The sequence below is a fragment of the Trematomus bernacchii genome, unplaced genomic scaffold (genome assembly GCF_902827165.1).
Source record: "Trematomus bernacchii unplaced genomic scaffold, fTreBer1.1, whole genome shotgun sequence".
NCBI lineage: Eukaryota > Metazoa > Chordata > Actinopteri > Perciformes > Nototheniidae > Trematomus > Trematomus bernacchii.
In genome coordinates this window covers 6,895,934-6,921,623 of record NW_022987564.1, presented here as the reverse complement: position 1 = coordinate 6,921,623, position 25,690 = coordinate 6,895,934, and the positions used below count along the sequence as shown (strand labels likewise).

Below are 25,690 nucleotides of genomic sequence, written 5' to 3'. Positions count from 1 at the left end.
ATGCATTCAGAACTCTTGCCATTCAGATATGACGTAGAAGGGGATGGTCCATTTCTTTTTAAACATTTTTGCCTTACTGATGCAGCTACTTTTGAATGACAAAGGGCCATCCAAACATGTATAACCTTCTATTTGATCTGTTGATAAGTAGATTTCAGTGTTTCTCTTGGGTTGTGAATGTATGTGTGGCCCCCACAGCTACAAGCCCTAAAGCCTGTGCTATAGCTGCCATACTTTGGCTGTGATTATATTGTAGAATACTAGAATCCCAGTTGTACCCAAAACATTTCTTTGATAACAAATGATTCTACATTGTTTTGTTGGTTTAAAAACACAGAGGATTGGCTCAAGACAAATGGTTTGCACTGATATTATCATTATAGGTTTGTCCATTTCATATGGTTTGCTATTGATAATATCATCAGCAGCTGCGGTTCCTGTAATCTGCAGTGTTTTCTTGCTGCTCCTTTCAAACTGATAAAGCACCTCTGCTTGTCCAAATCCCCAAATAGCACCAAGTTCCAGCAAGAGTCTCACACTGTGGACACAGAGCACACAGACTTTTATTCTGAAGGCCTGTTATTAACAGTTCAAATAATAATGCAATATCTGTGATCATAATATTATGTAGAACATTCAATGCTCACCTTGTGATCATAAAAACGGCACACACACACACACACACACACACACACACACACACACACACACACACACACACACACACACACACACGCACACACACACACAAATCTTTTCTGCAAGATCATGCACTTGATCACATCTGCACACTTGCTGCACAGTAATCATCAGAAACACACAGGGGGATGGGGATTGTGGGTTGAGGCAACACGTTGACAAGTCTACAAATCATGTCTCCCACAAGCTCATAAAAAAGGCCATCAATAATACACTGTGTGTGTATGTGTGTGTGTGCCTAATAAGCCTTAACAGTGCCTGATTGGGCTTATAAGGAACATTAATGCTCAAACCATTATCACGTATAAATCACTTTGATGAAGTTTCTAACACCCCTGTCTTGGTTAAGAAGCCGTCAAGGCTGCCCATAACACTACCCTCGATAACAATTATTTTCATAGTTATACAAAAGCGCAAACAATGAGGGTCATTTGGGGTTCTGTAGTGACCCGGTCTGTCTATAATGGACAAACTCACTCATGCCCTTGCCTGCAACGACACAGTCAGACAGGCCAGAATTTATACTGAGGCTGTGGTCCGTGGCCATAGCTAGAGTAATTTGGGTTAAGTGCCTTTCCTTCAGGGAAGGACATTGAGTAACAACTGGCACACACACACACACACACACACACACACACACACACACACACACACACACACACACACACACACACACACACACACACACACACACACACACTTGTACACTGACACACACACACACACACTAGTGATAAAATAAATGAAATAACGCAAGCATGCACCCCAGAAAAGTTCAGAGTTGTTACCTGTCCTCCTGGCACATCTATTGTGATGGTCTGGCTGTGATGAGAAACCACCAAAGAAGCTTTTGATTGAGCTGCTCGGCTTTCTGAAAACTCTCAACCTCTTTAATATTTAGAGAACATATACAGATGATTTTGTGATGGAAATAATCTTAGAGCTTATGTAAAATGTCAGGACAGATATTACATTAGCAACTAAATATAAAGACGGATAGGTACATACACAGTATTTTTTTCTTTGTCATGACAAAGTCAATTTGCAACATATTTTCCTCATATTATGCATATAGTGGATAGATAGGCAAGATATTATCCATGTATCTATCAACTTTCCAACTAATTTGAATCTAATCTAATCTGTCCATACGTCTATCCACTATATGAAATGTATTGGCTGTGCGGTACAGTAGCTCCTTGGTGTCTAATTGCCTTGAGTAATTGGAGCTAAGATGACAGTGATTGGTTGCTTACTCTGATCTGTGGATACATGACATATGGTAAGGCTGCCTGGGGGAAGAGGACTTCATGAACTGTATTCATAACAGTTTCTCATTATCAAGAAAGGCAGGAAACTAGTAGGTTCACTGACATTAGAGCTTGTGTGTTTGTCACTTGTTTTGTATTTTCTAAAGCTGCCTATGTAATTGAAATGTAAAAAGCCCCTGCTCTTACAGTTTCAGTGTTGTTAGGTAAGGTATAGCAGTTTCCTAATCAATAAAAGACAGAACCAAACATTTAAAAACACTGCATGTAGCACTTAAAGGACACAACATAGAAAACACACTTAATATTAGGTATGCTTCCCTAAAAACAACTGTTGGTGAAGAAAACACATAATTAATCAAATACATTGACAGCTTCAGCCCTTTAGATTTCCTTCATATTGCTCAGTGACCTTCTCCATTTATTGTCTGGACTGTCAGGGTTAGTTAAGGGCCCTATGTTCGACTTTTCCCCATGCATCACACACTACCTCCAGCCATGTTGACCAGACCTATATTCATCAAAACTCTGTCAGTGGTATTGGATTTGATTTGGGGCAATAAAGTATTGTGTGTGTGCATTATGTGTGTCTGCAGGCCTGTGCTTGTGTTTCTACAGTTTTAAACATAAGCGTGTGCACACTAAATAACAGACCGTTGGCCCCGGAGCCTGATCTTTTTTCCCACCATGCTGCACTCTGAATTATTTACAGAGTCACTCACTGGGCCTTGTGCTCTGAATCTCTATGTAAATTTGTGCTCTTGAGCCCGGTTGGCATTGAAGGCAGTTCTGCCCGCTGACACTAATGTCTTTGTTGTTATGGATTGACACTTTGCGACTTGATATTGCTTTAGCCTCTCAGCCACCCAGACTGTGTAGCTACTGATGAGATAGACTTAGGGAAGAAAATACAGTACACAAACACACACAACTGATTCTATTTCCATTTGTAAAGAGTGATGTCCCAGAGTGCTGAAAAAAGGCATCACAAACAAGGAAACTTATCAAAACAACCTATCACAAAAATACTGTATGGTGACACCTACAGTATCACATAAAACAGCTTGCCCTGTCGCGGTAACTAATATTTAATGTAACATTTTGTGAGCATGTGTGTTTTTAATTGATCATGATGTTTTATTCTTTTTTCCCCCAGGACAACGATGTGAGAATCATCATTGGCCAGTTTGACGAGAATCTGGCCTCCAAAGTCTTCTGCTGCGTAAGTCTTCAGCCTTATAAGTGATAGCTTACAGATATATATTTTACACAATCAATTTCTTGCCAAGTTACAACAAGAATGCTATGCTATGTTTTATGCTTATTGCTAAACCAATGAGTTCAGTATTCTTCAAGCGTTGCACTCGACCTAAACTCTCAGTTATCCCTAGTTTTACACAGCCAGCAGCTAACATTACATTGTCTCAACCCCATTTTTTTCCTACCCCTTGCCAGGCGTATAACCTCAACATGTTTGGCAGTAAATACCAGTGGATTATCCCCGGCTGGTACCAGGGCAACTGGTGGGAGCAGGCCAACAGCACCAACTGCACCACCAAGAAGCTGCTCACAGCCATGGAGGGATACATCAGTGTGGACTTTGAGCCGCTCAGTGCTCGCCAGATAAAGGGCATCTCAGGCAGAGTGAGTGCTACCTGATGTTATTCAGCAGAGTGTTGTTGTAACACATTATTCAATCTGTATAGAGACGCAGTTAGTGTAAAACATTGAATAAGGCAAATATTTCACCACAACAAACCTTGATTTTTAGGTCATTTCAGAAAAACTGGGTGGTTGCCAGAATGAATCTACAGTGTAGAATAAGAAGCCTGAGGTTAATAAAGTGAAATCGGAAACATTTTTGGTTTTGTTGAAGGTCTTGTGGAATTTTGGTTTATTTTGTCAGACCATAGCTTAGTCATCAGTGAAAGTCATCATTTTTGATTTTGTGCTCAATCATTTTGTCATTGTTGTGGCTGAACCTGAAGTTTTCCGGTGAATGTGTATACAGTATAATATGTGGAGAATTATTTCTTCTTATATGCATGTTTTTTAACTATAAATCTCAGGTAAAACTAATCATGTTATTTATTTTCAGCTTAAACGGCATTTTCATCAACTTTGCATCTGAAATTGCGTTCTAATAATCCCTTCTACTTAGACAAAGTTACATTAACAAAAGTACATTTGAAACTTGAAAAATGTGGGATGAATTATTCTAAGGAAAAAGAAAATATTCAAAAAGTTTGGAGATTCACACTTTCTCTTTTTGATCTGCTCTCTTTTCTTGCCTCTCGGTCAGACCCCGAAGGAGTATGAGAGGGAGTACAGCCGGGAGCTTCAGCAGAAAGGTGTGGAGTCCAGCAAGTTCCACGGCTTTGCCTACGATGGGATCTGGGTCATCGCTAAAACTTTAACTCGAGTGATGGAACTGCTCCGGGTAAAACAGCGGCAGAACACCTTCCACAACTTCACTGTGGATGACCGCGAAGTGGGGAAAATGGTGCTGGACGTCATGAACGAGACCAACTTCTTTGGTGTCACGGTAGGTTATGCAACAGATTGACATGAAACTAAATAAATGAACATTAAGAAATATGGCACTGTCCGACTTGTGGACATTTGGAACACAAGGATTTTGTGTTGTTTGTGACATACAACGAGGTAGACGAACAATCACATATAAATATGCAGATACAAACATTGTTTAAAACCAAACAGTCAAAAAACTTTAAGAAATGTTAGTTTAGCATCCATTTTTTGGGGAAGGAGTCTGTGTATGCAAATACGCTATTATGTTTTCTATTATAAAACACAGTATGGAGTAGGCAAATGTCAGAAGAACACATAAGGACAATAATTACTGATCTGTAATGGTGGAAGTGTGTTTGCAGAGAAGGTTACTTAGCCTTCCTTGTCTTAGTAAGAAGCCTAAAGTGGTGTCATTTGGTGCTGCCGACTCACTCCAATGCTTTCATGATTGATCCTCGTGGCTATGCTAGCTACAGTACAAGCTGTGTGTGGGTGTGAGCGTGTGTGTGTGGGTGCGCTCACTCTGACTTCCTATTGAGCTGTTAGAGGATATCTCTTGTTCCCCTGTAAAGGCCACTACATTATTGAGGGTACCACGCTGCTCTTAGCCTAGACAGCCAGTAGGCATGCAGTAAAGCAGTACATTCCTCATATTGTGATATAATATTCAGTACTGTGTTTACCAAAAAAAATTCAAGTAAGTAGAAATGAGAAAAAGATTGACTGTTCTGGAAAATTGTGGTAGTGTTCAATAAATATTCAGAAAAAAAGTATTTGGACGAATCATAGACTAACGCTAAGTTGGAAGGCGAGAGAGAAATGGATATAGTTAATAAGGATAGAAATACAGATTCCAATGCATTACCTTAAAGTAATAGAACGAGAGAGGGAAAGAGGAAGAGGAAAAAGGCCTTGGTGAAAATCAGTGCATGCCGGTGATATTGTGAGGTCCTATGGGGCTAATGTCCCGGGGGAACTGTATACGTGTTGCAGCACACCAGATCCTCAGGGTCAGCATTGCCCCCCCCCCCTCTACTCTCACCTCTCTCAGCACAGACCCACTCGGGGTTGCTGATCAGGAGCAGGCTGACATTGAGTCTTTCCTCAGAGACTCGGGGAAGCAAAGCAGTGCAGGAATATTGATGGCCATGTAGCATTTCACTCACGTTTCTCTCAAGGCACCCACAAAGATTATGAAGTCTGGATAGGTCAGGTTCGGTTGTTTGAACAGGCTAGCAAACTCCTTCTCTCCCTGTCAATATTGACTGTATTGACCAAAGTACTATAATAACCCTGCATTCAGATTTTGAAGAAGAACTAGAGAAGTATGTGCCTCAAAAAACACTCAAATCAAAAGGTAAAGCGTTCGTTATAAAGAAAAGCCCTTTTAAGAATATCAGAATCAGAATCAGAATACCTTTATTACAGTAGTAGTCCCACGGAGGGGAAATGTGCGTAGTTACAGCAGGAAAAAGAGCCACAGACAGCTTAATGTTACATATGTTAAATATGTGACATGCATTTAAAAAAAAGTACTACGTTATGATATAATAAAAACAAATATATAATAAAAAATTAAAAGTTACATAATTTTAAAAAATACACATCCTGTAACAGTTCTTAGGATCCTGTCTGAACGCAGCGGAGTTATAGTAGAACATTTTACAAAAAAGGAAGTAGTTAAGTGAGGTGTTTGTACATTGCCTTACATTGCACTTATAGAAGCAATAGACAGTCATTACGAGGTAAGTGGTGTTTGCACTGTGTAATAGATATATAATAGTGACACCATCTATGTTTAGATTGCTTCCCTATTAGCCTTGCTTTCACTACGCAATTCTGTCTGTCTCAGAGCCCCAGACCGTACATTAACCATACATAGCATCACTGCTTACCAGAGCACTTTGCTTGGACAAAACTAAACAAAATGGCTTACAGTAGCTATCCCAAGGTAGTGGAATAAGCTTAGAAACTCTCCCTGAAAAAAAAACCCCTATGTGACAGGGAAAGGGCAAAGTTTTAAAAATCATTCTTTCTAGTATAGATCAGTAAGTTACAAGACCTTCCTATCTATCTAATGCCATTGGGTGTTTTACTCTGCTTTTATCATAGCATTAAGATCAGGGTTTCTGGTGCTTTGGGATTCTTATGGTTGATTCTCACAGCCAGGATGCTAGCAGAGCTGTGTTGCTAATGATATATAAGTAGATTGATCTTCTTGTTCATATGAAGCTACAACAGATTGTTTGGAAACAACTGCACTGTGTTCTGTGTTGTTAATAGCTCTGACAAATGAACAACAATGACCACTTGGGAATGCTAGGGTGTGAATGATTAGATGATAACCTACATGACAACCTACAAGTAGTTAGCCACTTGATTTTTAGAATTGAGTGATTCTGCTGTTTTTATAACGCTATATGATTGAAAAGTTTTACCCACAAATATAAAAGTAATGGGAAATGGATATGATGTAAATCTGCACGCTCTTATTATGCTGATTCTCCTTATGATGACATTTTGGGATGAAAGAAATCTGAACAAGAATAGTGTGCATCTGGTTGACAATTAAGTTGTTTAAAGATAGCTGCATTGCAAAATAGTTAGAAGTGTTTTTGTAACATAACATTGACAATCTGTTGACTATTATAGCTGTTCTTTTGAGGGATTAACTGATCAAAAGTGTTCGCTTTATGTAGCTCACACTTAGCACATAGACATCTCCACCCACGCACAACGAACAAAGACATAGGAAGGCAATTTCCCTTCCACACTGCTTACATCTTTATGCTCTTTTTGTATTCAGATTTCAAAAGCGGCTACTGCACAACTTGCAAGATTTATTCGTGAATTGCAATTTTACTGGGTTTCCATTCAAATGCAGCCATGTGCAAGCACCAGTAAAATGGAATATTCCGGCTTGTTACCCTTGGTTTAAATGTTATCAGTGCATGTGTGCTTGATCATACGGGATTTTACTCTGACTTGAACCTTGTGTCTTTCCTGATGTCACGATTTCACACAGTGTGTTTTCTGTGTAAACACACGGTCTCAGGGGACCGAACCGTGTCCATTCTACGCTGATCTCAGTCCTGCTGCTATATCTGTGCCAAGAGGCAGCTGCAGCAGCAGGAGAGTGATCACGGAGGGCTCCACATTATTGATCTGGCTGCTGTCAGGGCCGCAGAGAAGAAGGCTGACGTTAGCTGAGAGAGACTTTCAGGGCAAAGAGAGTGCAGATGGCTGCTAGTAGCACAGGATGATGTACGTTAGAATTCACCAGGGAGGGCTGCATGGGAAGACAGCACGTTGTGATTTGAGGTGACAACTGTGTGGGTATATGTTTGTTTTTGCTGTAAAAAAAAATTCTAAGGTCAGTGGCCATCAAGTATATATCAATGTCTGTCTTGGTAATGGTAGCACAACCTCAGACTGAGGTAAAAAAGAGTTTGTTTTTCTCTGTTTATCTGTGTTTATGTGTGCATCACAGGTACATTCACTTCAACTGTGTTCCCACTTTAAACCCTTAAAGCCCGCAGGATGTCACACCTGCAGCCCACAGACTGACATCTCATTTGACCCCAGCACAGCTGTCATTGACAGCACTCCATCTTCCACAGACAGAGTGATACCTGGCCACCTCCACAGTCTCACCTCAGAAACACACATTCACACACACAGACAGTGTTAGACTGAACGATTGCTCCATCAGCCAGCATTGTCATTCAGGTCTGAACCTCCGTTGAATACCAGACAACGAACTAGTGTCTGGGTCAATAGACTCCAGTGAGGTTGCCTTAGCTGCAGAGGAGCATAATACCTTGTGAAAAGAGGCCTTACAGTAGGTTCTCTGAATATTGGTCAAAGGAGGTTAATTTAGTCTTTGTATCACAGACATTTATTTCCAATTAACAATGTCAAAGGCAGTGCCTCTGCATATGTTTGATATACTTTGCATATTCTCTAAACCTTGTCTGGACCCGAGAGAACAAATTGGGCGCTGTTTAAAATAGCTTCACTTTTGCTGATGTGAAAGGCAATTACAGTGGCAATGTTATTGCACAGCAAAAGCATGATAGTGCAGCTACTCTAGAAACCTAGATACATACATTTACAGTCATTACGGGTTCAAGTCAAGTTCCTCTATTTTAAAACCCACATTGTCTGAATCTGTTTAGACACCACAGTCATTAAGAATTACATCGATATAATGAGCTGAACCAAGGTGCACTGTCCTACTTACAATACAGACATAACTGCATAGCTTGCTGAGGGAAAAAGCAGTATGTGTCTTAAGACTGGCACGGTGGGTTACGCTGTGAGCAGAGTATCGTGGTCCATCACCAGGCTAAAGGCAACACTAGAGAACCTGGGTCTCAGGAGTAGCACACGCATACATCATCAGGGACACATGCACTTACATGAGCAAAATGTGACAACCTATTAAGTGCGTACACATTAACATGCTTGCACGCGCACACTCTGACAAACATCAAAGACGCCACACAAAGACTGGGATTCAAACGGAGGGGTGGGATCGTGCTCTGCTACTTCAAAGCTTGACATCTTTTTGAGGAAAAATTGGTTCTCCAGCTTCCTTCCACATATTCCCCCCTCAGCTGTCTTTTAATCAGCCAATGCAAATGCTCTCCCTCTCTGTCGCTCTCTGTCTATCTTATCCGTCTACCTATCTATATTTCAACCTATCTAAATGTCTACCTATCTATCTGTCCATCTGTCTTCCTATCTAACTGTTATCTGTCTGCCTTACTGTCTATCTGTCGCCTAGCTGCCTGCCTGTCTTCCTCTCTGCTCTCACCTGTTTTGTTAGGCAGGCAGTAATATGTAAACCCAGTTAAATGTGTAATTAAGGAGCCCTGTAAGCAGATGGTGGGCTGAATTAATTGAACAGTCTTGGTAGATGAATAGGGAGACAGAGAGATAAAGAGACAGAGGGAAGGAGAAAATATGACAAAGGAGAGAAAGACTGAGCAGACATGGGATAGATAAGGGGACTGAAGCCAAATTGATTTGAATATGTCTTTCGATATTGCCACAAAGTTGAATTGCTTTTGTCTACCTTGTCTGTGTTCGCCAGGCGCCGTCTGGCTTGGGATTGCTTCTCTTGTGTCTGTGGAGTTTAAATCAAAGACTTGAATTGGTATTGTTTTAGAGCTGTTGTTTGACCGGCAAATGCTTTTATGGCCAGCAATGAATATTGAGAAATCAAAATGGAGAATAAGATCTTACATGTAGCTAATTTCACCGCACTGCCAAGAGTCCTACCTTTTTCTATGTGAGCAAACACGGTGAAGGCAGCCTTGCTGACCTGATTTTAGCAAATGAATGGGCCCGAAGATGATTTTGTTTACCTCTATAAACAGGTCAATTTGCCCACTTCTAATCAAATGACATGCTGTTTGTGTGGGAGCCAGGACTGCTCTGCGCCTGCTAACACTCTCGCATCATGAATTCACTGGGCATACATTTATTACAACTAATCTCACGCTTCATCTTCTTCAGCATGATAGAATGTTTTTCTAACTTAAAATGTGTTCGCTATATGTGTTTACAGTGTTCTATGTTTTATTGAAGGTATATATCATTTATATATTGTTTCCTTTTTAGGGCCAAGTCATGTTTCGGAACGGAGAGAGAATGGGCACAATCAAATTCAACCAGTTTCAAGGTATGTCTGACACTCCTCAAATTAACCTGTCTCGATTTTCTCTTCAGGTTACACAGTCATTTTAGAACTCCTGTGTATTTTCTCATATTGATATCTGTCACACCTCCAGATGTTCCCACTTGCTCTTGATGTGACTCCACACTGGAGTAAGATAAGTGCTACAGTTAAAAAAAAAATTTCAATAAAACCTTTAATTGTTTAACACATTTTGTAGGATTATCCCAGCTTGTAGGAAAGACACTTGCAAGTTTTGTGAAACCAAAAGGCTGCCACGGTTGATACACTGGATCCTGACCAATAGTGTATGAAAAGCTTGCAGCAAAATCATACAGTTTACCCGGGGCAAGGGAGGCTAAATGATTTGAAGTGGGAAGCCTTGCACTCACATTTATCTCATTAGTTGTTTTTCTGGAGAGGGTTATTTCGCATGACTGCAAGGGTTGTTTGTCAGTAAACATAAAACATTTTAGCCTGTAGTTTTAGTGAGGAAAATCTCCACAAGCATCTCCATGGAGTTGCATATCTTCTCTATGGAGTTGCATGTGTTCTCTGTGTCTGTGTGGGTGCATGTTGGGTGAATCTAAAAGTGCAAGGCCCATGGCGCTTCACTGTGCTTGATCTCCTCTGTGGTGATGGGATATATCTGTGTGGACTGTGAAGGTTTGTAAATAAAAACATGCCTCAGTACTCTCTGTCCTCACAGCATCACCCTGAGGTTGGTTTTGAGCCAGCATGCGTTGCTAAGTGGGAGAAAAAAACCAGAGATTGAATCTTTATGCAGGGGATTCCCAGCTCCCAGGCTCCCCCGACTGTATGTAGCCACTGCATGAAGCCGTACGCTCCTTTCTGACTTCCCATCTTATCTCCTCCACTGCAGAGGGACTCCATCCCTCTGGCTGTATATATCACACTGTGTGCGTGTGTGTGAGTGTGTGTGTTTGTGTGTGTCTGTGTGTGTGTGAGAGATAGAGGGCAGTAAAGTGCTTATAGAAATGCTTGTATGTCACTGTGCGTGTATGCTAATGATGTTACAGCCCAGGCTCATTGGGTGAGACTAAAAAGGAAACCACATATTTATAATCATTTAAATATTGTGTGTTCGACATAATGAATACAATGTATGAATAATTCGGTAGTGCGAAAGTAGGAGTTTGTATTGTTGCATAGTATAGGGAAGACGAGAAGTTACACAAACAGAATTGAACCATCAGGGTAGTGGGTGGTGAGTGAGACAGACACTGTGTCCCACTTCCATATGAGTTAGCAATTGTACACACTGCACATTTATACCATTAATCATCCTGTTTTTGCAGTAAATAAACAAGTTATCAGTGCCTTGCAACAACAGAACTGACATTAATTAAACTGTTAGTGGAAGAACAGAATCAATTAAACTTCATAAAAAACAGTCTTCCAAAGACTGCTCAACTTTTTATTTTTTAAAGTCATCCCCTCAAGCACAACCACTATTAAATTCTTTTTTTTCCACAGCTGTGAGTAGCACTTCTCTTCTGTTTTGAAATGCATCATTGGACAAGAATATACATCAACAGCAGCTCAAAAAATCAATCATCCAAAGTTTTCCTTGTGATTTTGTGAAATATTTTAATTGTGATACACGCTTGAGACGGAAAACCTGCTCATGTGCTATTGAACTGAGACACAGCTGCAGAAAGGTGGATTAAGCTGCCATCTGAAATACATTGAAGTCCGACTGACACACAGTAGGAGCATGACCCTCTAGGTCACCTGTAGTAATGAAACAAAACAGCAGGAGGAGTGTGCTTGTGTGAGAGAAAGACACAGGGAGAGTTCAGTCTAAATTAGGGTCTGGCCGCTTTAGATAAGCAAGGAGGAAATGTTACCATGATTAAAATGTGTGTTAGGGCTTGATTTGAAGAGATTTTTAAGAAAAGATTAGGCAAATTCCCAGCCTGAATCATAGCCACACTTTAATTTACTAATTTATCAGACACACTTAAGTCTTTCAATCTTTAGTTTCTCTTTCTCTGCTCCCGGTCCCTCTCTTCACTCCATCACCAACGCTTTCCCCAACGAAATCCTCCCCCTTGTGACAGCTATCACTCACTATCAAGCTCCACCCCTCCTTAACCTCCACTTCATCACTTCTTCCTCACTTGTCAGGTATGGGGAATTTGTCAACCTTTTGACACACACAGAGCCTGAGCTGGATGGAGAGGAGAGCAGGGACAGCCCAAGCTAGAATATTTCAAAAGGCAGTGATCCTCAACATGACCCGATCATCTGTCCTCAGCCTCTGATCCTCCATTTCACCCTGTCAGGCGTTCTTAGTCAGGGCCTCCATGGCTCTTTATTCCCCCTGTCTCTCATGGGGATGAGAGATAACTCGCTACCAGAGGTCTTGATCTCAGCTGCAGTCCCACTGAGTACAGATTTTAAATCAACGCACTAAAAGGCGCGTCGATAAGGAAACGTGGCATTTGTCGTTCTGTAAAAGAGGAGAATTTCAATTATATATTTGTCAATAAGGTGAGGTTGTGATATGTGTACGTAAAAGGTTAGGATTTGTTGGGATCTTTAGAGCTAAATGATAGGATTTACTATCTACAACACCCCTCCAGTAAGTATTAATATACTGCTTTTTTTACTCATTACTGTAGGAAGTTCAAATAGCAACATCCTCTCTGCTGTCAGTTTCCCTGCAGGCGATAGTCTTCTCACAGCTTTTCAATTTAAATAGCTCCCAAGAATATCATTGAACTGCACCACCAAGGCTTTTAAATGAAGCAGCAAATGATTTCCATGTTAGAATTTCACAGATCTGACATGAAACAAAATAATATGAACTTGATCAAAGACAAGCTAATGTGAGCCGCATAGAGGACAGAAATGAATTCAATCACATTTACAAACACTTCTGCAAAGACGGGTCAGAATGTAGTGATAAAACATATCTGGCTTTTCAGCATTAGAGAGTTATACTATGAATGAGGTCTGGGAATCACAACCTTGACATACGTACTTTGCAGGATAAGACTTAAAAACCTACCATGCACGTAAAAAATTCAATTCATTTTAATGCTGTCAATGTTTAAATTTGCTCCACCATGACCAGCTATTATTAAATCCCTTTCATTAAAATCCAGTGGAATCAAACTTTTATTGATAGAAACAGAAAGAGAAGTTTTTTATAGTGCTAGGTATTTCTTTCAGTCAGACTGTGTTTTGTAGTTATTCTTTCGTTTTTCTTGTTATGGAAAGGTTTTGTCTGTTGTCTTGCAATGAAGTAATTTAAAATAACAAGAATAATAATAATTTCTTTATTGTCAAGAAATCTCGTAAAAAAAAAAACAGAATCCAAGGACTGCAGCAGATAATACTTTCCCGTCCTGAGTGTGGCATTCAGCCCCAAGCCATTTTGTTCCAATAGAAGATGTACATCTTTAAACATGGTTCACAAAAATATATATTCAGAAAAACATGTTTTCTAAAATCGTTCATTGTACATTTTGACAAACAACACTCCAACAGGAATACGTAGTGTATCCATTAGGGAGGATTTTGATCCTTTTACAAGAGCCAGTTAAATAAAATCAAGAATGCAACCAACCTTATTCTTAAATACTTTAGTCATGAGAATGCCATGTTAGGAAATGATAAATTGTCCCACATGCAGTTCCACTTACTTTACAGATATTGAATGTGTCTAAAAGTCATGAAATGTCTTCGCAAGGGCAGAGCTCAAGGTTGAGTTTAACAGGCCGGCAGCCATCGATAGTCCCTGTGGGGATAGAGTGCCAGAATAGTATTTTAGCATCTCAAAGGAGGAGTGCTGAAATACAATCCCTTCTGCTGTTTAGGTCCTAACAAAGGACGTGGTCAAGGGAAACACGATTATTGATCCTCGTTCAGCACTGAGAAGTTTAAAGCACCTGATTGTGTATGCACATTACATCTACAGATCTGCAATTGTCACATATAGCCTGTCCAACATTTGCTGATGCTTTGATGCAAGAATTGAGAACAAATGAAGTGATTCACAGAGAGGGGGGACGCGGTGCCCTGTGATGCTGCAATAGCTGATGTTATCTGTCCTTTTCCTCGTCAAGGACAATGCTGCTGAGGAGTTCAATGGACCTGTAACAGTGATAACACAGAGGAGCAGAGATAAATGAACTCCAGAAGAAATCGCTAGTTGTTTGTAGAGGTTACGAAAAAGGAATCTGAATATTCTGTCCCCCTTCCCATCCTCTTCTTCTCTGTGAATAATCTTTGTGAGGGCAGGAGAGTGAAGGCCCAGGCTTGTCTGGCAAGGTCAAGCTTCCTTCAATATTCCACCTGAGGGACTTATCATTGTTTCTTAAGGAGGAAACACTAAATCCTGAAATATTTGTGTTTCATCTGATCTCCACAGAGACAGTGAGGTTTGCAAGATGCGGATACTGCAGAGTAAAATCCCACGACTGTATCTAAAACATGCTAAAGTCAATATATATTGCAATATCAATACAGACTTCTGATTGCATGTATGCATTGTTTCCTTCTATACGAGTTGGACATTTTTCTCATAGTGTGCAATTCCAGTTTACCCTTGCTCAATTGATTTTCTCCAATGTCTTTATCTGTTAGCTTGTTTTTCTATGATTTTGAGTCTTTATTGCCCTTAAGATGTCCTTGAGGTAAAATAAACTGATTATTAAGGCTGTAAAAAAACAGGAATACCATTCAAGCTACAAAAAAAAATAATCTAGCTGAGTGCATTAAAATTCTATGTTAGGGATCATTTGTTATATTACTAATGGGTTTTGGAAAATGTGCCTGATATTCGAAGCTTTATTTGAAGACCGTGCCAGACTGTTCTGCTTAAAGTGTCCATTCTTTACTGTGTGTCCAATATGAGTTTGAATAAGATTCACTTGTTCATTTAAAGCCATTTTATGAACTCTTCTTTGTATAAGTGAACAATGTTTTAGCATTATCGTTGCAATATTAAACATTTCACATAACTCATGTGGTAATAAGGGAAACATCTCAAATATATATTTCAATATATCAAATATCAATAACCATGTTCCAAATAAATGTTCTCCAGAAATACACACTCTGCTACTATGGCAAATCATGACCCACCCTACTCTGCCTCTGATGGCTTAACATGGATGACTTCAAAGGCAGTTTCAAAAGCATAAAAGAGAAGGAGTTTGCACGGTTTAAAAACATGTATTTATTCTAATGTGTGTGTTTGTTTGTGTTTTCTTACAGAGGGCAGGGAGGTGAAGGTGGGAGAATACAACGCCATTGCTGATGTGCTTGACCTCATCAACAACTCTATTAGGTTCCAAGGTATGAAGAAGGCTGAATATCTGTGTGTTGACGCTTTTGTGTATGACTCAGGGACGAAAAACTCACTGAAGAAGAAAACTGTGTCCTGAATGCATCTAATGTGTGTTTATATGTATGTTATAGGCCCCATAAAGAAAACTGTGTCCTGAATGCATCTAATGTGTGTTTATATGTATGTTAAAGGCCCCATAAAGAAAACTGTGTCCTGAATGCATCTAATGTGTGTTTATATGTATGTTAAAGGCCCATCACTTACCACCTCGGCTCTCTCATCTGTCCTTCACCTGCTCCCTCCAGCAAACACACTCAGACACACTCCGACACGACCACCACTCAGTCTCTCCTTTACTCTCAACTTTCATCCGCCAGCTAAATTATTTACTCGTCCATTTTTCAGCCATCCCGCGTTTGCTTGTGTTGACATACTTTATAATTTGTTCGATCCCCCTGGCTATTGCCCCCCCTCCCCCCTCACCTCCCCCCTCACCACTCTCCTACTTCTCCATCTTCTCGTCCACATAAAGAAACTCTAGGACAGTAACATCTGAGACGCTTGTTTCCACTTCCCTGACCACAGTAAGTGGAGCTGTGTAAGATGATGCCAGTGCGATCGATTGGCCGACTGGTGGGAGAAAAATAGAGCAAAAGATAAGAAAGTGCAGTGTCTAACCGCAATAACTTGACTGTGGTGCATCGAGATACATGCACTCAACTGGGGGAAACTGAGGACCAGGAAATTGGTCTCAAATAGCTGGAGGTCTGCTCCATTGACACTTTTTTGTGGTTGAAGAGAAACCATTTTGTATGAAGGGAGTAACCTAAATGGAAAAATTCGAAAAATATCTAGAAAACCACTGTTGTACTAATACTCTGGAATTGTAGACATGATGATATACCATGAAACATTTGAGATGACCAGGGGTGTCCAAACTATGGCCCTCAGAAAATTCAAAAAGTACAATGAATTAAATATGATAAACTTCTCCTTGTCTTATAATATATATTGTACTTCTTAAATATATATGTTCAAATATATATATAATCCCAATGTTCAAATAAATTCAGTCAATTCAAGTTGAAAACATGTTCTAACAAATCTAAGTTGATAAGAAAAAGCCCAATAACAAATGTGCATAACAACCTTGAAATATACCCTTCATATGTCCTCTTATTATAAGGAATCTGAAGCTTCTGTTTTAAGGAATGAGCTGCTAACAAAATAAATGAAACCCTATGGAGAGCTGTGATTTAGGCAGTTTTTTTCTAACAGCATTTTCAAGTGTAAAGAATAATTTACCTACATTAGATTGATTTTTCCATCTTCCAACTGAACTTATGAGGCAATATACCTCACCTCTAATGAGTGACCCAGCCCTTCGTATATTTTTCTGGAAGTTTGGACACCCCTGATTTAGACTCACACATTTTTTGAAGATGGCCTTTTAACAAAATCTTTTTTTAATCCCTTCCTTTCCTGTTAGGCGTGGAGCCTCCCAAGGACCGTACGTTTGTGCGTCTGCAGCGGCGCCACATCAACGTGCCGCTCTACAGCATCCTGTCCACCATCACCATACTGGGCATGCTCATGGCGGGGGCCTTCCTGTTCTTCAACATCAAGAACCGCAACCACAGGTGAGCACTCGCCATTGATGGAGCGCGGCTTTGTGAGTAGGAGGATGGAGGGAGGGGTAGGATGAAGGCTAGCTTGTGAGGGTGAAATAGATAAAAGTACAGTGCAGCGATAAGGTAAATGAGGTAAAGAGAAAAAGGAGAGATTTAATGGTAATAAAGTGAAATAATGATGATTAACCTTAAACTGTCTGCAGGCACATTATCATTCTCTCATCCACAGATAAATTATATTTGAATCTATTCTGATATAATCTTCTCTTCCAGACTAATCAAGATGTCCAGTCCCTACATGAACAACCTGATCATCCTCGGAGGAATGCTCTCCTACGCCTCCATCTTCCTGTTTGGCCTGGATGGAGGTTTTGTCTCGGACAAAGAGTTTGAGACCCTCTGCACTGTGAGTTAGCTCAACACTTTACTAAAACATAAAATAAGGAAGTTAGGGTTGACTCTCCGTAATTACAATAGCTGAAATATGGAGAATCCTATTATAACATGTGACTAACTCAAAGAGATAACTGATTGAATCTCTCCCTCTCTCTAGCTATATGGGACACATTAAGTGTCTCCCCCCAGGTAGCATTACTATGTGACTATGTAGATGCTGGATTAATTAAAGAGTTTTGATTACAGTGATAAGCGGTTTCCACTGAGATGCCACTCCCCCACACACACACAGAGAGTAACACAGACATGCACACCAGCGTAATGTTAGGCAGGGCACGTCTCCAGCTGCCACCACCTGGCTGAAGCTTTGCTGCAGAGCCGAAACAGAGCGTGTCACTTCAGACGCGCTGCAGAGGACCACAGAGGTTGATCCATTCACCACCAATCAATACGTGCTGGTCTCCCTGAGAATAGATGGTGTAATTGTTTTTTTCTGTCTTCTTTACCCAGAGCATTGTCCCTGTTCGGCTTTATTATTTATTTAGAGAATGGCAGGTGAAGAGAGCCAGGTGTAAATGTGTAAAGGGTTTAAAGTATGTGCGGTGCAGAAGGGGCTCACACAAATACACATGCAGCAGTCAAACACACCCAGTATACAGACACATGCTATAGCTATTTTAGGAGTTCAAAGACTTTATTCCAATTCTAAGCTTTGAGAACACGTCAGCAGTGTCCCTTGTGCTAAAGCAGTAAAAGGTCTACTTTTTGTTTCTCATTAAGATGAAATGCTCTCAGGAGTGGGACAGCTGGTCCAGGACGCTCTCCCACAGCTCCACACCGGGAGAATAAAAATAAATCTGACAGCGACTTATTTTTAGAACACTTTACAATGCTATTTTGAATTAACTTCTTCAGAGAAATGCAAATACCTGTCAGATCAGATGTTGTTTTAAGCCTTGATCAACACTTTAAGACATCACATGATTATGTGTGTTTCTGCTGTTCTTATAGGTGCGGACATGGATCCTCATCGTCGGATACACGACAGCTTTTGGCGCCATGTTTGCCAAGACGTGGAGGGTGCACGCCATTTTCAAGAATGTGAAGATGAAGAAGAAGGTATTGAATTATATATAATATTATATAATGAACTCAGAGAAATGTTATTTATAGCAGTAAGATTTGATTATATTAAATTTGACTGCTTAAATTACACGGCATAAATATTAGTAATTTGATGAGAAATGGGCTACTTCCCAAACAAGCTGTCTACGTGTAATGCTACTACTGGTACATACATGTGAATACTGATTAAATCTGTTTCTGAACCGTTTATACTTTGATTATTCATCTGTTGGAAAGGATAATTACTTGGTCATATAACACGTAGACATGTCTCATCTAGGAAGCTTCACATGCCTTATGGAAGCCCAACACTGGTGTGTGGGTGCTTGTACTCACACTTGTGCTTTTAACAAACGCTGTGAAAGACTGGCAGCCGCTGGCACCTGCTTTTAGAATCTTCTCTGTGAAAAAAAAAATTGATTCAGAAATACAAATGGCTTTTCAAACATCTGACAGAATCTGTTTCACTGGCCTATATATAAACGGGTGTCGAGCTTACTGATTGTTGTAACAGTGCTTGGCCTTTTTATATTTATAGATCTAGCTCTCCCTGTCTTTTCATCTCTCTTCCTCTCTCTCTCTCTCTAACCCTCTTGCATGTTGGAGGAAGTGTGGGTGGCCTGCCAGAGAGAGAGAGAGAGAGAGAGCCGGAAGAGAGGGAGGAAAGAGGGGTGGAGGGATGCGGGGAAGTAATGGCAGAAGGGAGGGTGGGGAGACAGACGGAGGGAGGCAAAGCAGGGCGGGACAAGACAAACAATGTGGCACAAATGGCAAAGAAAGTAGGTTGAACACTATAAAAAGTAAAAAGAGTAAGTTGGAAAAGAGGGCAAAGGATATATGGAGGTACAAATAATCTAGATGACAGGTTAAAAGACAAAGAGTATAGACAAATCAGCAATCTGGGGGACCCAAGATCATACATTTCTTTCAAATAAAATAATGACACATTAGACCTGGCCTGTATAACAGTTATGCTTCTCCCAGCAGTAGCGTAGTCCTTATCCTTCATTTACACAGTTACGTCTGCTCAGTTCCCTTTCCCCCCTTTGCTAACAGAGACAAAACCAATGTTTCTTCAAAAGCAGTATTTACCCTACTGCACACTTCAGCCTTTAAACCTCAAGATGCATTCTCTGTTGGTTCATGGCCCGGGTCTGTTTGCAGGACACACACGCATCGCACTTCCTCCACACTGATGGAGTGCAGGTGCTTTGGCTTCAGTAGAGTGATAGTTGCTGTTTGTGCCCTGAAATCTCTGTCAAGCGCTGTCAGGGGAGGGGGAAAGAGCACAAGTGTTAGCCATATTTTTCTTCAAACATAGGGGCTGCAACTGCATCCCTCACTGCTTCCCCCGGCCCAGGTTCCACTCGGCGGTCTGCGGCCGGCACTCCTTCACTTCTTAAAGAGCTCAGTGACGAAGACAGTGTTGTTCGGGGGGGCTGTCAATCAATGTCCTCCCTCTACAAATACACACACACGCACACAAACACACATCACAGACAGTCGAACGTACGCACTTTCAAAACCGAACCGTTACCCTCAGGCCTCTGCAGCAGCTATTTGTCAGTCTGCCTATCTCTGTAATTTACTGAGTACTCCTTAGTGACATATTGCTGAGTTCACACACAGAGACAGGCATAGGTCAAAGCTAAACAAACACACCAATTAGCTTTTTTATTTTGTTGCTCAACTACTATAACTTACATGAAGTTAAGCCTGAATGTGGATTCATGACCCTGAAAATTGTACCCAAAACGTAAGGTATACTATCAGTTTTTCAGAGCTTTGAACCCCACCTCATGGAGACTGGATGGATCTTGCTTAGTGGCAGGAATAGAAACACTCATGTCAATGTTTTATTTCTCAGTCCTGTCAGGGTCATGTGCACATTTAACGTTTTTTTCACTCATTTGGTATTTTATGGATCAAAGTCATCAGACATGAAACTGTTCAAACCCAACTGGTATGATGAGTGCTAATATCCCATAGGAAAATAAAACAGTTCATAACACTATATATCATTTAGAGTCATTAGGTAGTTTGTCTAACACACTCAGTTGGCAGCCTTTCATTTCAGAGTTGAGCAGATGGTGTTCTAAAGCTTTTATATTTGTTTTGAATCCCTTAAATATCACACATCTTGCATGTCTTTGTTACAACTATTTACTTGTTAGAATATTATAATATTAGTATTTTCAGCCAGACTTGACCAGAAGTATTTCAAAATAAACAGGATTTTTTTTTATTGGTGTCCATCTTGGTGTAGAATATGTTGGTCATTGGCCTGAAGCAGCCATGTGTCCTGCTCCGCTTCTATCCTCATCTAAACTATTTGCAAACATTGCAGTATTTCTACCAGGAATGTCTCTCGCCTTGCCCTGCCAGTATTTGTTCAATGTCAACACCATCAAAAGACACCACATCAAAAAACAACCCCCCTATGCATCTCATCCTGAGCCCACCAGCGGATGGAGTCCTGAGTGAGACCACTGTGTTGCATCTGGGCTATGTGATACTCTCCAAACAGCCCAGCCTGTGTTCCCTGACCTTTGCTTTCATCTGCTGTTCCAGACAGTCAAACACTATTATAAATAAAGATCACAAACAGGTCATGGCTTTCATCCCTCCAAAGTTCATGGTACAAAAGAGGAGCTTTAGTGGTAAACAGCGTTGGCTTTCTGCCATAGTTTTTTGACACGTTGAATGTTTACCAGGGGTTCTTAATCCTTGGCCAACATGTAACACTGTGTTAAGGCCGCTACACACCCACCTGAGACCAAAGAACGCGTACCGAAGGCGTCCTGACAGCTACGTCGCCTGCGTCGGCTACGCCGCCCGCCTACGCCGCCCGCCTACGCCGCCCGCCTACGAACACACCGCAAATACTTCAGTCGACGAGTGGCAATAACTGTCCTTACCAGCAGGCAGCGGTAGTGTGAACAGCCAATCAGAGTGATTGCTTGGGCCGACTTTCTCTGACCAGGCCGCGGGAGGTGTGAAAAGGTGCCGTAAAGAGACGACAGTGCGGGACACACCAACCTGAGTAGGGCGCCGCGAATGCCCGACTGCCTCTGACGGCCTCTGACTCCCAAAATCGGGTTGGTGTGTAGCCAGCTTTAAAGAGCTTCATCATCAAATTCTGAACCAGGTTTTGGTCTTTTGGACATTCAGTTTGGCTGGTTTCCCATCCTTGTAGGTGGTTAATTGCAGATAAACACATTGTAATCAGTCCCTGATTAGATGTTAGGATGAAACCAGCAGGGCGCTGGGTCCTGAGATGGGATGAGAATCACATAATTACACTGGTCAATAAGAAATGTTGTTTGAAATGGCTCAACAAACACATGCAATTACTAACACAAGCAGGTGTTTGTTGTTGGGCTAATGCAAGCATCTTATCTCCCCCCCTCCCCCTCCAGATCATAAAGGACCAGAAGTTGTTGATCATCGTTGGCGGGATGCTGCTCATCGACTTATGCATCCTCATTTGCTGGCAGATTGTGGACCCGCTTAAGAGGACTGTGGAGGAGTACAGCTTGGAGGTCAGTGTGCATTTGTTTTTCACATCTCATTTAAACTTGCGCTTGATTGCGGTTTTGTTTATGTTGATACATGATTTTTTCCAGCTGGGAGATGACACCCGGTGACACCGATTATTGCTGAAAATGCATGTGTGTTTGGAGTTTAGGCAAACAAAATGTCCGCCTTGGGCTGTATCGCGAGCATCTTTGTTGTGCTTGTTATTTTTGGGTCAGGATGTGAGCCATCGCTGCCTCCTGCGCTCGTCCCATGGCCGGACATTTGCCAGCTTGGATGTCAGACTTTGGCAGGACCGGTTGGAAAAGAGGCACTTGGCATCACTTTCTCCTTGCTGGAGAGGTGGCATGGTGCGGAGTAGAAATTAACTCTGCTTTCCTGTGATTGGTTAGAGTAGATTATTTGAGGATTAGTCTAGCTGTGCACCCAATTGGCTAAAATGAACATACTGTATTTCTGGCATGAGTGGCTGATGATGTGTGAAATGTGTTTTAGGCATGACATATTAGCATATAACCGCCAGTGGTATTAAGGGAATGCAGAGTTTAAATTAGAAAGGCACAACTGCATATTTATTTTTCTCAAAGGATTAGTCACTTTAAGTAAAGTGGCAGATTTTTTTGTTATTATTTATAATCATATGTCTTTGATTTTAAATAGTATGCAGTATGGCTTCACTGTTTCACTTAACGCTGTCTTTCTGTACAGCTTAAAACTAAGACACAGGGCTAAATGCTTGAGTCAGGAAGATTTTGAGCTGCATAAACAGCTACGTATGAACGTGGTCTTTTTTTGTCTTGTTTTTAAGAATCTCTGCTCATGCCGTTAAACAGATGGTTCAGTGTTCCTCTGGTTAAGCATAAGAGGCTGAAGAACACATTTCTTACCCAATCTATACAATTACACAAAAAGATGTGCTCGCATTAGGTTGTAATGGTAAAATGGGTTATACAGTAGAGCTGTATAAGGGATACTGTACAATTGGTATTTCAATGTATCCGTTTGTGACACTGAGCTGTATCTGAATATGTTGAAACAAAACAATTCAAGAGACGACAATAATGTGTTATCTAATTTCATGTTGAGGCTTCGGGTAGGTTTTGCTTTCAAACCTGTTTATTATATATTCAATTTTTCCCATTATGGGCTAACAAACATTTCGATGTTACAGGAGAGATTACTTTACTGTAGCTTCTAACAACTGACAAGCAGGAGCAATTATTCCACTGCAGCCGAGATTAAATCGTCTTTCTTTGAAGACCTCACACTATGGATACTGCCAAGTGGAGACATTTTCCCTAATGAGTTATCTTTTAAGTCCCCTATACATCTTTCTGTAAACTCTTAACTGGCTCCCAGAGACCACTGTCCTCAGTAATCGACTGCATTGGTCTAATTCCACTGAGCCAGAGGTTACCAAAGCGTCACTGCAGTGAATGGCAGAGTCTAATGTTGGATTCTTATGGAGACTTCTTTTGATTGCGTTGAATGGGTTTTCATCTTGTTGCTTGGATGTTGCCAAGGTCCTGCGGGGGATAGAAAGGTGGCTAACCCTGTCTGGCACCCACTCTTGAGTTTTACGTGTTTTCAATTAAATGAGTACCCCATGAAGTGACAAATAGTGCTCATCTAAGAGTTCTGTGAGTAGGTCAGCTTTTCTGAGGTTATTTTTTCTCTTAGTACTTGATGAAAAGATTCCTTTGGGAGATGTCTGAGGAAGAAACTAGTGAAGAGATTAATGATATCTTGCCAGACTTATTTACATTCTCGTGCTCCTTATGGCGTGCTCTGAAGGTATACTTAGCACATTTGTACAACTCTAGACAAAGCCGTATTTCCTTTGTGATGATAGCCACTTATATATTTAAGCCTGCCTAAAGGGTGTAGCAAAGCCTTGCTTAACATATTCATTTGTGAATGTTGTCAGTGTATGCAGTCAGGTCCTCGTGGAGTATTCTCAGACTCTAAGCCCCCGGCCAGGGGAGAGTTGTGAATATATTACCCACTCAGTGTAGGAGTCTGCGTCCCCCAGGGGTCGAGGATCTGCACGCCTGGGCTGAGGCTCCACATGCCTGCCCAGCCTGCCAGATTTCCTGCACCAGCAGCAGTGGACCCTGGGGCCTCGGCTGTAGGAGAGGCAGCCTGGGGCTCCTCTGGGGCTCCTCTGGGGCTCCAGGCTTGTCAGGTGGGACCACAAACCATATGGCATCCTAAAAACATGGACAGTGGGTTAGGCTGAGAGAAGGGAAATAAAAAATGTAGAACAAATTATGGTTATAAACAACATAAGGCAATTTATGGAGAAAACACTTTTTGTAAAGTTAGGCCGCTTTTTGGACATTATCGCTGTATTAAATAACAAAACCTCATTCATTTCAATGAGGCTGCTGCTGAGGTACAGCAAGGGCGACAAACTGGATCATATTTCATTTTCTATCCGCAAGCAACATGCCCACATCAACACACCCCTTGTGTTTTAACACTATCGGTGCTATTTCCGTTCTGAAAGATCAGGAATGGGGATTGGTTGAGTGGGTGAGGAATGGGGCCATGTTGGATGGTCTCCATAGAGCCCAGGAGCTAGGGAGACTAGCTCTGTAATTGGCGCGAGGAGAAGGACCATTAGTTACCAAGTTTCCTGTGAGCTCTCACCTCATGCTAGGCCTCTCTTCCCCTGTGACTTCCCTGTCTGTGTTTTCTTTCTCGTTCTCTTTCTGTCTGTCTGTCATTGCGGAATCTCGCCTCCTCCCAATCCTTTTCCCACTGTGGAGCACTGGGAATAACATTGGCCTTGGGATCACAGCGCTGTAACTACCTGCTGTACCCAAGGGTATGCAGTATGACAACGTGGTATTATTAAACTGTCACTGTCACAGTGCTTGCTAGTCCTCCAGATGTGTTGTTTGAACCCTCACACAAGAGGGTTTCGCTATTATGGACCACGACCAACAAGGGTACTCACACTAGGGTACAGTCTATTCCCTGTGGTGCTGTCGGATACTTCCAAATATTGTAAGTAGGTAAATGGATATAGTTGAGATTGAGTGTTAAAGTATCTTGCTCATGCTGTATTGCCAATAATTACCCAGCAGAAACCATGGACAAAGTAGATACTCTGCATCACCGGGGGTGAACCCACTGCTCTGAATCCAGCAAGCTAAGCTTAATGAGCTACCATTAGCAAAACTAGGGCATCCCCTTTGCATCCTTTATTAGCATTAACAAGAAGATGAAACTGTGAAGAGGCTGACCATAGATCCTTGTGGAATTCTTTATAAAACATGACTGGTTTAATGCCCTCCCAAATAAAAGTAAAGAAAGGCCAGAGATCATGTCGGGAGTTAAGTCTTTGAGACTCTTAAATGAGAATGGTGTGACCCCAGAGTATCATTTTAATTACACTATGCAGATGATACGCCTTCACCAGAAATGACTTGTGACCTTGACACTGTCCCCAACCTCTTTAAACTAAGCCCGGCCTCTGATCTGCACTTCA

The 25,690-nt window shown here is 41.2% G+C and overlaps 1 protein-coding gene across 1 annotated transcript in view; it reads left to right on the top strand.

The window, feature by feature from the left end:
* The window catches only part of gabbr2 (gamma-aminobutyric acid (GABA) B receptor, 2), a 160,321-nt gene that overhangs the window by 91,787 nt on the left and 42,844 nt on the right, over positions 1–25,690 (top strand). Inside the window, exons 5-13 of the mRNA XM_034124262.1 lie at positions 3,124–3,189; positions 3,423–3,611; positions 4,270–4,512; positions 10,128–10,188; positions 15,433–15,513; positions 16,995–17,145; positions 17,410–17,542; positions 18,544–18,651; positions 22,077–22,199. Coding sequence (XP_033980153.1) covers positions 3,124–3,189; positions 3,423–3,611; positions 4,270–4,512; positions 10,128–10,188; positions 15,433–15,513; positions 16,995–17,145; positions 17,410–17,542; positions 18,544–18,651; positions 22,077–22,199 — 1,155 coding nt within the window. The remainder of the gene's footprint in view (positions 1–3,123; positions 3,190–3,422; positions 3,612–4,269; positions 4,513–10,127; positions 10,189–15,432; positions 15,514–16,994; positions 17,146–17,409; positions 17,543–18,543; positions 18,652–22,076; positions 22,200–25,690) is intronic.